The 13,297-nt window shown below is 43.0% G+C and overlaps 1 protein-coding gene across 2 annotated transcripts in view; it reads right to left on the bottom strand.

The window, feature by feature from the left end:
• LOC148020974 (uncharacterized) overlaps nt 1–13,297 on the bottom strand; it is a 251,506-nt gene that overhangs the window by 47,025 nt on the left and 191,184 nt on the right. For both annotated transcript variants that reach the window (XM_087699487.1, XM_087699486.1), the window contains one exon: nt 11,154–11,265. Coding sequence is in view for 1 of the 2 variants with exons in the window: in XM_087699486.1 (XP_087555612.1) it covers nt 11,154–11,265 (112 nt within the window). In the remaining variant the exon portion in view is untranslated. The remainder of the gene's footprint in view (nt 1–11,153; nt 11,266–13,297) is intronic.

Here is a 13,297-nt window from a genome sequence, read left to right on the forward strand (position 1 = left end):
AACTCTCTATCATCCATGACCGCTAGTGACTTGTAGGCCAGATGTACCAATGCGGAAAAACCATGGATGGGCTTATGCATCTATGCCCATCTCCTCTTTACTATCTCTAAAACATGCGTACATTGTCTTTCTATGATCATTGTACAAGCACATGCTTCCACTAATGTTACTCTAAAGAAGTGAATGAGAAGGCCCATCGTGGACCCCTCACAATCACTCATATATAACACCTTATAAAAGGGAGTCACGACAATGACAACGGCACAGACTTTTTGCCAAAACTGCTCATTAAGGTGGCAGAAGCGATGCATGGCTTTGGCCTCCTCTGTCTCATGCTCATCCCACTCATTCCATAGAGTAGACACCATTGTCTGGTGCAAGGCGCGGACCGCACCTCATAAAGGTGTTCCAGCAATAACCACATGTAAGCAAAGCAAGTTGAAGAAGGCTTCTTCAACTCAAGTGTGCTATACTCGTGATACATCGCAAACACCTTTACCTTTATGGTGAAGAATGTGACAATTGATATAGCTTTGCGGACCATCCTCTTCATCCACTTGAGCTTCTCAATGTTCTCCATGAGCAAGTCCAAACAATGACTTGCACATGGAGTCCATACAATCGTAAGGGTCGGCCTCAAGCAAACGGCCCATGCGCTGACAATTCAATGCATTGTCGGTAATAACTTGCACCACATTTGAGGGGCCCACCTACAACCACAATTTACAAATTACTAGTATACTTTTACTAACAATACTTGGAAGTTGAAGGTTAGAGAGAGAAAGAGTCTAGAGAGAGTTAAAACTTGAGCCTTTCAAGTTTCAAGTTTCAAGTTTCAACTTGCAAGATTCAAGAATGAAGAGAGATGGGGGTTGGGGGGCCTTGCGGCCTGGGAGGAAAGAGAGAATCGAGATAGATCATAGATACTAGAGAGAAATTAATTATTAGAATAGAGAGATAGTTATGAATAAATCAAATTTTAATTATCATAATGTTGAAGGCTAGAGAGAGAAAGAGTCTAGAGAGAGTTGAAACTTGAGCCTTTCAACTTTCAACTTTCAACTTTCAAGATTCAAGAATGAAGAGAGATGGGGGTTGGGGGGCCTTACGGCCTGGGGGGGAAAGAGAGAATCGAGATAGATCATAGATACTAGAGAAAAATTAATTATTAGAATAGGAAGATAGATAGTTATGCATAAATCAAATTTCAATTATCATAATGAAAGAAAGTGAAACAAATTTAAAAGGCAAATTGCAATGTATACCTCAATGATAGCTTGTCGAATGTGGCGGTAGATGAATGCGCCTGTCGTTTTCCTCCCCCTCTTGCTAGTATCTGCGGCCCGCAAAAAGTAAGTGCCGAGTGGACATGAGACGCCCCGTTTCTTACAATCACTCCATCTATCAGTGAGAATGGAGCAACCATATTTTATCCACGTGGCCTGAATAGGATCAAGGGCTCTATCAATCCTCTCCTTCTCTTCATCAATCTTTTTCGTCCTCATATCATTGTATGTAACACCGGTCCATCCTTCACATGGACCCACATTGGAAATGGCTTTTACCATCTTCTTCCATTGCTCTTGCTTTAGGATATTGAATGCAAGATTGCACTTAATCACCATGCATGAAATTTCAATGTCCGCAAAAGTCGTTGCCTTTTTCTAAGAAAGACAACTGATCCACACACATGACCGGAAGCTTGAGAGAGAGGATTGTCTCTCCGGCACTGTATGAGTCTCTACTCTTTGTCTTTTACTGGAGCCGGATGCAGATGTGGAGCCCTCACCACCAATGGTAGAGGTCTCTCCTGCATTGGTTGAAGATACGCCCACATTTGATGCTTCCTTGTTAGTAGGCATAGGAGTTGGTGCCGATATGCTGCTTCCTCCTCCTCTTTTGGATACCCCTCTCATCTTAGCGACAATCTCCTCCGTGACGTTTTGAGGGATCTCCTTGCATGGAGCAACTTGGCCCCCCCGTCTTGGAAAGATGTTGGAGAAGCCGAGTTGCACCACTTGTATAGCGCTTTCCGCAATAGCGTGTCCAATGGTTGGAGTTGGACTTCTTTGTGTCCCTCTCCACATGGATCGCATGCAAATTGAAGGGCTCATGCTTCTCACGAGTCATGGTGCTGATGACGGATAAAGAGGCCCGAGAGAGAGAGATGCTTGAGTCTCGACTCTTGAAACTTGAGTCTTGAAAGTTGAAAGGAAGGGAGACTCGAGAGGACCGAGGGTTGGGGTAAAATTGAAAGAGCAAGAGTGAGAGAGAGGAGATGGGAGATGAGAATGGCAAATGCTTTGATAGGGTGTGGGATAGAAGGGGTGGGAGATGAGATTTGAGAATGGCAAATTCTTCAATAGGGTGTGGGAAAGAGGGGATGGGAGATGAGATTTGAGAATGACAAATCACAAGTGACAAGTCCATTCAAGAATCAAGATCCAAGAGAGGAAGATGAGAATGGTAAGTGCTTGCTGAATTGGAGTCACAGCATGGAGGACAAGAGCACCTTTTGTAGATGAGAGAAGGGTCAAAGTTCAAACAATCAAAGAGGAGTCAAGGGTCAAAGAGAGGGTTGCCAGCTGGAAGGAATCCAAAGAGGGCTCAGGGAGGGGGAGGGGGAGGGGGGGGGGGGGTTGTGTGCTCGGGTAGCGGTGCATGGCTGCAAAAGGGGGTGGAATGAGATATCCAAGACTTCCCACACCCCCAAAAAGTGCAATGCAAATAGGCGGAACGCGCAGGAGTAAAGGCGGGGATGCAGGAAATGCGGGACGTGTAGGCGAGATGACCCAAATAGGCCCAAAATTACGTACGAATTCGTATGGATATGTATCGTACGGATCGTACCATACAGACAATACCATACGTCGTACTGAGGCAACTATGCATCCCGATGACTATCTTTCATAGTCTGTAAATACCATCTAGGCATTTTTCTTGCCTTCTGACTCTCCACAAGCTCTTGCTGAATTTCAGATTCGACACTTTGTTGAATATTCAGATCAGTCAATGGCTGATTTTCTGCATTTTCCAACAGAGCAGATGGCTGAACATTAAGTTCACTTGCTGAAGCTCCAGCTGAATCACCAAATGAAATGGGCAGCAGCCCTTCAAATACATTATGGGCAGCTTGATATGACAAATACCTTTTTAGAGACGGGATCATAGAGTTTGTAGCCTTTGCTCTCACTACTATATCCCATAAAAATGCATTTTACAGCCTTGTTATCCAACTTTTTTCTAAGTACCTGGGGAATGTGTCGATATGCAAGACACCCAAAGGTACGAAAGTGCCCAACAGAAGGTTTTTGGCTGTTCCAATCCTGAAAACGCATGACATTTTTTAATGCTTTAGTGGGGCATTTGTTCAAAACATGGCAAGCACACATAACGGCCTCCATCAAAAAACTATATGGCAAGCTTTTTGCTTTCAGCATACATCTAGCCATCTCTATGAGTGACCGATTCTTCCTCTCTACAACCCCGTTCTATTGTGGAGTATAAGCAATAGTGAATTGATGAACAATGCCTTGTTGCTTCAAAAAACAATTCAACATAGAGGACATATATTCCCCCCACGGTTCAAGTGGAGAGTCTTTATTTTACAGTCAGATTGGTTCTCAACAAGTGCTACAAAAGCCAAGAATGCATCATACACTTCTGACTTTTTCACTAAAGAATAGACCTAGTAGAAGCGAGTAAAGTCATCAATAAAAGTCACAAAATAGTAACATCCACCCGATGACTTTGTCTACATAGGCCCACATATATCTGAATGCTCTAATTATAACTTGGTTGTGGCTCTAAAAGCAACATCACGGGGAAACAAAAACCGATGCATTTTTCCCAAAATACATCCTTCGCACAAGTGCTCAGGAGGTCTCTCCAAAATAGGTAATCAGTCTAGCATCTATGTACACTAAGAGCATCAAGCTATCATAGTTCACATGCCCCATGTGAGCATGCCATAACTCTACCTGTAACATAGCAGGAGCAAGAGCGGATGCCAAAAACGCTGACTCATTAACTGAAAGAGTATCCAAATCATATAACCGATGACAAAAAGTGTTAGTCAAGACCAAAGTCATGTGTTCCTTATCTCTCACCATGCATTTGTTATCATCAAAGGTGACCTGGAATCCACAACGTGCCAAAAAAGAAATAGAGAGCAAATTCTTCTTTATACTTGGCACAAACAAAGCATCCTGTAGGCGGAGAATAGAGCCATCAATGGCTGTGAGCACAATCTCCCCAATACCTCTAATAGGGTATCATGCATTGTTTGCACACCGTACAGACTTTCCAACTGGAGCTTCACCAACAGAAGCAAATAAATCTCTGCGAGATGTGATGTGCTTAGAAGCACCACTGTCAAAAAACCGAGTGCATGCATCCTTAGTAGAGCTAAATGCTCTATCAGCCCAAGAAGAGTCATAACTGCATGTGTAAAAGCAATAGTCCCTATCTCCAACAAAGGACACTGACTCAATAGCAATGGAAGGAGCATCAGAAACAGACATTCCTGGCTCCTTTTTTTTCTCCTAAGCAATGGGCTTTCTACACTCAATGATATAGTGACTTGACTTCTTGCAATAATGTCATTTTTCCTTCTTGGCTTACGTGCCCCCTTGTTTTTTATTAGCCTGTGAAGTACCTGAAGTTCTAGAGCTCTACAGAGCATTCTTTACTTGGCTGCCTTTGCCCTTTTGTCTTACCATAAAAGCCTGCTCAGAGGCTATGGCATCCACACCACTATTTCTTCTTGTTTGCTCCTCCTCTAGAAGCAAACTGACTAACTGAAGAAAAGTAATCGGCCATGGGGCAATCCTTATGGCGAGGTTTAGGGCCATATGAAAAGCTAAGTACAAAGTAGGTAACAAGTTCAATGTAGTAGATATCAGATGTGCATTTGAGTAGTACTCATCGACATTCATAAGTTGCTCATGCAAACCCTGAATTTTATTCAAGTGATCCTGCATAGAATCATCCTCATCCATCTTCAATGTCTCAAGCTCTTTCCTTAAGAAAGAGATGTAGGCCTCATTCTTACGAGCAAACATCTGCTCCAAAGTTAGCTAAGCTTCTCGTGAAGAAGTTGCAGACCAAATGTGAGGGATGATGGACCGCTAAACTGCCAATGCAATCAATGACAAAGCGTGTGCATCCTGTGTATCCCATGCTTGTTGAGCTGCTAATCTTTGGGAAAGTGGCTGAAGTGGAATAGGCTGAACAAGGTGAGGTGCCTTTTGTCCACGTCCTCCTGGAGGAGTAGCAAGAGCCACAACTCCGGGCCTAGCTTCTTCTCCATTGATAGTCCCAAAGATGTTTTGCAACTAGCACATTCTTCATCATGAAGGACCAAAGTGAGTAGTTGTTACCATCCAATCTGTCCTCCTTGGATACATAGGTAAATACATCCCCTCCCTGATTTTCCGTGATAATTGATACCAAAAGAAGGAAAAAGAGCAATGTCCAAGCTAAACCAACCTCAAAATCTCTGAAATTTCCAGAAATTACAGCAAATAGCTTGCTGCAATTAGTATGCTGAGGTACACTCTGTCAAAACTGTCTGTATGCACACAGTCCAAGGTGCACTCAATGCTCGGTAACATTGTATGAGCAAATACCCCAAAACTTTTTACCCCAAATTTGTCAAAAACAGTCTATCTCTATCTGAGACTGCAATACATTTGCCAATGTCTCCACAAAGATCAGAAGCCCCAAAATTCTTGACTTATTTGCCAAGAAATTTACATCAATCGTGTCCCAAACACGTATTCAGATTTTTGTGCCTGCCCTTGTGCAAAGATGAATCTAGAATAAAATATTAATAAAAAAAACTTGTACCTCTGTCTCCTAGCTGCCTATTTTGGAGGCAACAGCTTGTGCCAGTGGTGATGGTGTAAGCTTGAGGCTCGTGGCGCACTCAAGGCCGAGTGTACGAGATCAGACCGTAGGGCAGCGCTGGTACAGGCACAGGCCGCACTGGAGGCAGGTGTGGCACAAGGCGTGGGCGGCGCTGGAGGCGGACTGCTGGCGTTGGGGAAGGTTGCAGGAGACGGGCAGCATTAGCGTTGGCGAGCAGGGTAAGGGCAGGAGCTGCCACTGATTGGGCACTGTTGTGGTGGACCTGGCGGTGCAGGTGGCGGACTTTACACAAGCCGAGCTAAGAAGCTGAAGCTCTTATACCAAATGTGAGAGGTTGAGAGGATCAAAGCTCAGCTGAGAGTGCAGCAGACAGTGTGGAGAGTGAAGCACGACACCCAATCTAATAGATTGAAAGAGTGTTAGCTCAAAGTACAAAGTACAACCCGTAAATCTTAGGGTTGTAGGGGGTGTCCACACCCGAATATGATAAGTGCCTGTAAGTGTGTAACATAGACACATACGAAAGAAGAGAATAAGTCTGGGGGAGAAAACCTCTCATACATAGAGTAAAAAGTGCCCCAGTGTCCTACTGATCACCAACACTCCTCTGTGATCGTAGGCGTGAGTGAAACCCAATAGACACAAGGCTCTCCTTTTGTAAATAATATTGCCGTAGAGGCACTTGTAGTGTGCATGTGTGAGATTAAGTAAGCCATATATTTACTAAGGTTTTGCTAGAGACTTGTTTTAGCAAGAGTTGAATCTTTTCTTTTTAGTAATATGCATCTCTTGGTGTGACATGGAGAAGGTCTTATCTCATTGTCTTGCTAACCTTGTCTCTCCCCCATCCCCAGCCCTTGGACTCCCCACTCCCTATGTGCACTTTGCGCACTCCCTCTTAACTCTGCGTTACTCCTCTTCTTCTTTATGAAGAAGGTTAGATTAAATAAGTAAAAGTATCTACATTAGACCTTTTGGCTAGCCATAAAAATCCTAATAATTCACAAGTCAAGCCAAAAGACATGGTTGTTAGTTACAAAAAGTATGATACGATAAAAAATGGTACCTTATGATTTTATATGGTACGGTACGATATTAGTACAAAAAAATACCTTACTTTTTAAAGAAACTACAAATCATTAAATGATAGAACACATGTTTAAAGTGAAAATAACAATGTCATTACAAAATAAAATGAATACATTTTATTTTGTATTGACATTGCTATTTTCACTTTAAACATGTGTTCATTGGCCCTCACAATCACATGCGTTGCATGCAACATGTGATACAACTAGAGTCTAGTACATACATGGATGATGGATCATAGTGCTAAGTGGATACAATGATAGTAGATACTAGAAAGAGAGAGAAGGCTATGATGAGGTATCACTATCATCATCATCATCATCATCAAAACCATGCATATGCTCATCAAGAGAGCCTAAAGATGACTCCTCAACATTGGATGATGAGACACTCTCATACTCATCCTCATTGATGAGGGTACCATTATCATCAAATGATGGCTCCCTAGGTGCCGACTATGTAGACAAGGGGGGGATGTCATCATAAGGCATGGGATGGGAGCTACTAGAGCCCTGTCTCACATATGTCTACAAGCCACTTGAACCACCCCTCAATGTTAGAGGGCACCAAATGACCATACCCCTATTGCTACCTACTCAAACTCCTTACCCATAAGTAAGCGAACTCCGAGCATCATGAGTATTTTCTGCTATAAGCTCTCTATAGAGCTCTGCAAATATCATCTCCTCCTCATCCACCTACTGATGTCTACTCGGAAGAGTGTCGCCCATCAACTTGAATGTATCAAAATTCACCTAGACAATGCACATAAGATTGTAAATACTAAAGTATTAATTTTAAAGTTTTAAACAACTACTTTTAAATTCTATAATTAAGTGTTTACCTGCTTTGGACTACCCATGCTCATCATAGCTCTCATCATACATAAGTTAGTGCGACAATATACTAGCCACTTTAATTGTTGTATACTAAGTTGATTGTAAATCTTCATATGAATAAGAGAATGGGCACTTCAATTTCTCTCACATGCACCCATAGAGTAGTCTTGAGCAAGGACTCTCATGGCTAAGGGTTGAAAGGTCTCCAATGTGTATCCAAAGTTTTGCCACCATAATAGAGGTTTCACAAGTGACTCTCTCCTCCAATTACTAGAAGAAGAAAAAGCCATATGTCCTCTTTGATCTGCATAGCATTGTAGCTCCTCTAGCACTGCATTATGGTCATCCACGGGGACCACATGAGTCAAATATGCAAGTTGGTTTGAATGGAGCTCTCTATTGTCTATGACGACTGACACGACTTGTAGGCTAGATGTATCAATGTTGCAAAACCATGGATGGGCTTATGCATCCATGCCCATCTCCTCTTTACTATCTCTAGAACATGTGCACGTTGTATCTCTGTGATCACCATGCAAGCACATGCCTCCACCAATGCTACTCTAAAGAAGTGAACGAGAAGGCCCATGGTGGATCCCTTGCAATTACTCATATCTAACACCCTATAAAAGAGAGTCATAACAATGACAATGGCATGAACTTTTTACAAAAACTACTCATTGAGGTACAAGCATTGTGTAGCTTTTTCCTCCTCTATCTCATGTTCATTCCACTCGTTCCATAGAGTGGGCACCACCGGGCAGACCTCACCTCACAAAGGCACTCAAGCAATAACCACATATAAGGAAACCAAGTTGAAGAAGACTTCTTCAACTCGAATGTGCTATGCTTGCAATACATCACCAACACCTTCACATTTACTATGAAGAAGGTGACAACTAATGTAGCTTTGTGGACCATCCTCTTTACCTACTTGAGCTTCCCGATGTCCTCCATGGGTACATGGAGTCCACACAATCGTGGGAAACTCGGTCTCAAGCAAAGAGCCCATGCGTCAACAATTCAATGCATTGTTGGTCAACAACTTGCACCACATTCGAGGGGCCCATCTACAACCACAAATTACAATACTTAGAGAGAGAAAGAAAGAGTTGAGCCTCAAAGATTTAACTTTCAAGAATCAAGAGAGATAGAGGCTTAGGGGGACGAGAGAATTGAGATAGAGAGAGAGAGGCTTCAAAGTTCAAGAATCATGGTCATTAAATTATAATTTATAATATCAAACATTATGAAAGAAATAAATTTAAAAGACAATGTATACCTCAATGATAGCTTTTCGAATGTGGTGATAGATGAATGTGCCCGTCATTTTCCTCCCCCTCTTGTTGGTGTCTATGGCCTACAAAAAGTAAGTGCCGAGTGGACATGAGACTAGTATATTGATAATGCCCCATTTCTTACAATCACTCCATCCATCAATGAGAATGGAGCAACCATATTTTGTCCATGCAGCCCGAATAGGATCAAGGGATCTATCAATCCTCTCCTCTTCATCAATCTTTTTCTTTCTCATGTTATTGTATGTGACACCAGTCCATCCTTCACATGGACTCACATTGGCAATGGCTTTTACCGTAAGAAAGCAACCGATCCACACACATGATCGAGAGCTTGAGAGAAAGCATTGCCTCTCTAGTGCCACATGAGCCTCCACTCTTTGTCTTTCACTAGAACCGGATGGAGATGTGGAGTCCCCACCACCAATGGTAGAGGCCTCACCCACATCAGTTGAAAATACACCCACATTCGATGCTTCCACATTAGTAGGCATAGGTGTTGGTGCTGATATGCCACTTCCTCCTCCTCTAATGGATCACCCTCTCATCTTGGCAAGAATCTCATCCATGATGTTTTGAGGGATTTCCTTGCATAGAGCAACTTGCCCCTAATCTTGAAAAGATCTTGGAGAAGTCGGATCGCACCTCTTGTGTAGCACTTCCCGCAATACTTGCACATCCAATGGTGGGAGTTGGGACTTTGTGTTTCTCTCCACAAGGATACCGTGCAAATTGAAGGCATCATGCTTCTCACGAGTCATGATGCCGATGGAGAGGGAGAGTGAGAGAGAGGCTCAAGACAGAGAGGCCCAAGGGATAGTGAGAGGCTTGAGTCTTGAGAAGGAGAGGAAGAGTGAGAGGCTTGAACGTTAGAGAGAGAGGGGATAGAAATCGGGATAGGCTTGAATCTTGATAGATAGATAGCTTGCTTGAAGAGAGAGAGGCTTGAGAATGCTTGTTGATTTAGTATGGAAGGATGGAGGGGAGGAGCACCTTTTACAGGCTAGAGAAGAGTGGAAGAAGAGAGGAATCCAAGGTGGAAGAAGAAAGAAGACTCAAGAGTATGGAAAAAGAGCATCCAAGGCTAGAGCATGGGATCCAAGGGGGCTGGGGTGGCAATGGGCATCCAATTCCAAATGGTCCAAGTGGCAACTTGTAAGTGTTAATGGGCACCAAAGTGCCAAGTGGGCAAAAACGGGCTAAAAATGTGCAACAAGTGACTTTGGCCAAATGCGGAAGATGAAATGCGCCTGTTTTTTCATACAAATCCATACGGATGTGTACCATATGGGTCATAGAGTATGAATAGTCCCGTTTAATGTATGGAGGCCACTATGCCAAAAGGCTACCAAAACCTAGCACACAAACATCATGCCGGCGGCACAATAGGAGTAGAGTTAACAATATCCATCAAAGGAGCAGCCACATCAAGGAGGACCAGGTCCATTGAAACTATGGAAGAGATCTGCCATGATAGTAATCCTCAAACACGGGCAACATGACCATGAATACCCGAGGCCAAATAAAAGATGAAGGTATTACAGGTGCACCAAATGAGTCAGAGAACTGTTCATCTGAGAAAATGGAAGAGGCACAGATGATCTAATTGCAAAGTGGACGAATAAGGCATCTTGCTCAGGACCCAAGAACGGATGGGTGCCTATTAACGATGGTACCTCCTAATGGTGTTAGCCCCACCTTGTCTTCTCTTCCCCATTCCCCCTAGACCACCCTAAGAGGCTTTTGTATCGATATAAATTGGTTTTCATTTCGCTCCAGCTAGAATCTTAAGCGGTCATGATGGTGTCTATAGCTGGAGTTAAACGAAAACCAAAGACACCTAGACATCATCACGAGTGCCTGTTTGAGGTCCTCCTGCATAATATAATTAGCCACACTTTATTTTGAACCAAAAAAGAAAAAGAAAAAAAAATCTTACAAGCTGCAGATCTGTCAGAAATCTTGGTTTTAGGCAGCTAACCACTCACCTTTCTGATTGGAATCAGTGACAAAAATACATCATTTAGGATAACTTGGAAGTTTGCATAAGTTTTACCTGCATAAAGGACTTGAAAGATCCCATAGTACTTCGGGTCAGAAAGTCCAAACTCTGAGACAAGCAGAGTTGTGACCTCTTCTGCAGTCGCCATTGGATCAAGTGTAAGTGGCTGCATAGAATTATCAGATGAATGACTGCACCTTAAACATCTAAGAACACACTAAAAAGCTTATATTTTCTTTACAGCAGGAGTTGAGATGCTTGCCCATAGATATGTTAACTTGTATAGATACAAAAGATGTGGGACATAAAGTCACAAAAAGTAAAGTATACACACAGGTATCCAAAGGCTATATGCAATGCTATGTTCCCTATAGAACAGCAAAGTCAGATTCTACAGATGTAGTGCAATTTTCTACAAGGTCCATATAACCCTAGTATACACTATCTTTACTTGTCTCCACAGCATAGCCTGTCAATGAACATGAAACAAGTAAAACTCAACATTCTCAACCAATGAGGAATACCACATACAAGACAAGCTTATTAAAAGTAGAAAACGAAAGAAACCATGATCTCAAGTTGTGTACAAGGCCTTTTCCTTCATAATGAAGATCTCCCCACCTTACGTGCCACCATGTGGTATCACTAGCAGAGAGGGTGGTTGTAGCTAACTAGGTTTTTCTTGCCACCATGTGGTATGTTACTTGCTATTGGGTGATCTCTAGTTTATTTATTGGCTAGGTGAAGCGGCTCATCAAGAATTTCATTTGTTCAGGGGGAGATAGTAGTCCTATCAGGTCTAAGTAGCCTGGGATGTCATTATTCAGCCCAGATCTGGGGGCAGTTTGGGGATCATTGACCTAGAGAACCACAGCTGAGAAATGATGGTGAAGCTTTTTGTGAGGGGCCTCCTTCCAAGCGAGAATCTGTGGAAGAAGTTAATGCTATGGAGATTAAATACCATTGTTCTTACTCATGGAGGACCATGGAAGCCTAGTGTCCATTGGAATTTTCAACACATCCATCCTACAGAGCTTGGGAACAGTTTTGCGGCTAGATTTGCTATATCTATTATATAGGCTTGGAGATCAGTATCTACAAGAATCCACCAGATAGACCCAGTCATTGTTGAAGAAAGCCGAGGCAGCCACTTCTCTTCACCACCTACTTAGGACAAAGAGAGGTCACACCAGTAGAGAGAGGATTGGCTTAATATGGGGGAGATTTTCTTCATGGCTAGCTTCTAGAGTGAGGGAGTGGTTTTCCTTTGTGGAGCTATCAACTCAGGAACAAAGGTAGAGACTTTGAGGCATTAGAGAGGCTAGAGACATCATCATGGACAGCATCAAGGATGTGGTACCACTTGAGTGGAGTAACAACACAGATGACTCTCAGCCATGGATTGGGTTCTTCACTGAAGGTGATATCCTCCTTGAAGTGGTAGCCACCAGTGGAGAGAATGCGTTTACTTTCATAATCCAAGAGGATGGTAGACTCAGAAAGGAGGATCGGGATCCATTGGAGTTCACAGGATGCTCTCAGCAGAGGATTTTGGCTCACTATAATAGGGCTTGGTACCTAGACCTAGACCTTGAGGCATGCATGATGGATGGATGGAGGCATCGGGCATATAGGAGGCCTTTTCAAAGACACCAAGGGATGTTCCCTTTATTTTTATACACCACTAAATTGGGGAGAAGGATACAAATGCGCAGGATCAGAGTAGTGCTAGTGGAGTCTCAGCATTGGCCTGCGTAGTATATATCGCCGCCTTTCCTTGGTGACTTCTGCAGGAGACTAGAGGAAAGTATTAGATCAAGAAAGATCTCAACATTTCTTTGGTTACTAGCACACAGGACTTTAGCAATTGGTACATGACTTGGCTATGGTAGAGACCCTATCCCTTGTGTTAGATGTTAGGAGTTGAAGCACACACAAAGATAATGCATTTGGGATTGACCTAGTGCTCAGGAGGTTTGGAGGAGAGCCCTTGGGATGGTGTTTCATGGAACTATAGACTTGATGATTATTACATGCTGGATAATTCGGTGCGTCATGGATAGAGGCATTTATTTTGGGTATAAGGATGTGCAAGGGTGTCATGCTAACCTGGTCTCATGGCAGCTTGTGAGCAGGATCACCATGCAAGACTTCTTACAAACAGTGCGGACCCAAGGACATTATCACTTATGGGAGCT

This window comes from Lygodium microphyllum, chromosome 18, assembly GCF_053477565.2.
Source record: "Lygodium microphyllum isolate KBCC chromosome 18, Lygodium_microphyllum_v1.1.10, whole genome shotgun sequence".
NCBI classification, from domain to species: domain Eukaryota; kingdom Viridiplantae; phylum Streptophyta; class Polypodiopsida; order Schizaeales; family Lygodiaceae; genus Lygodium; species Lygodium microphyllum.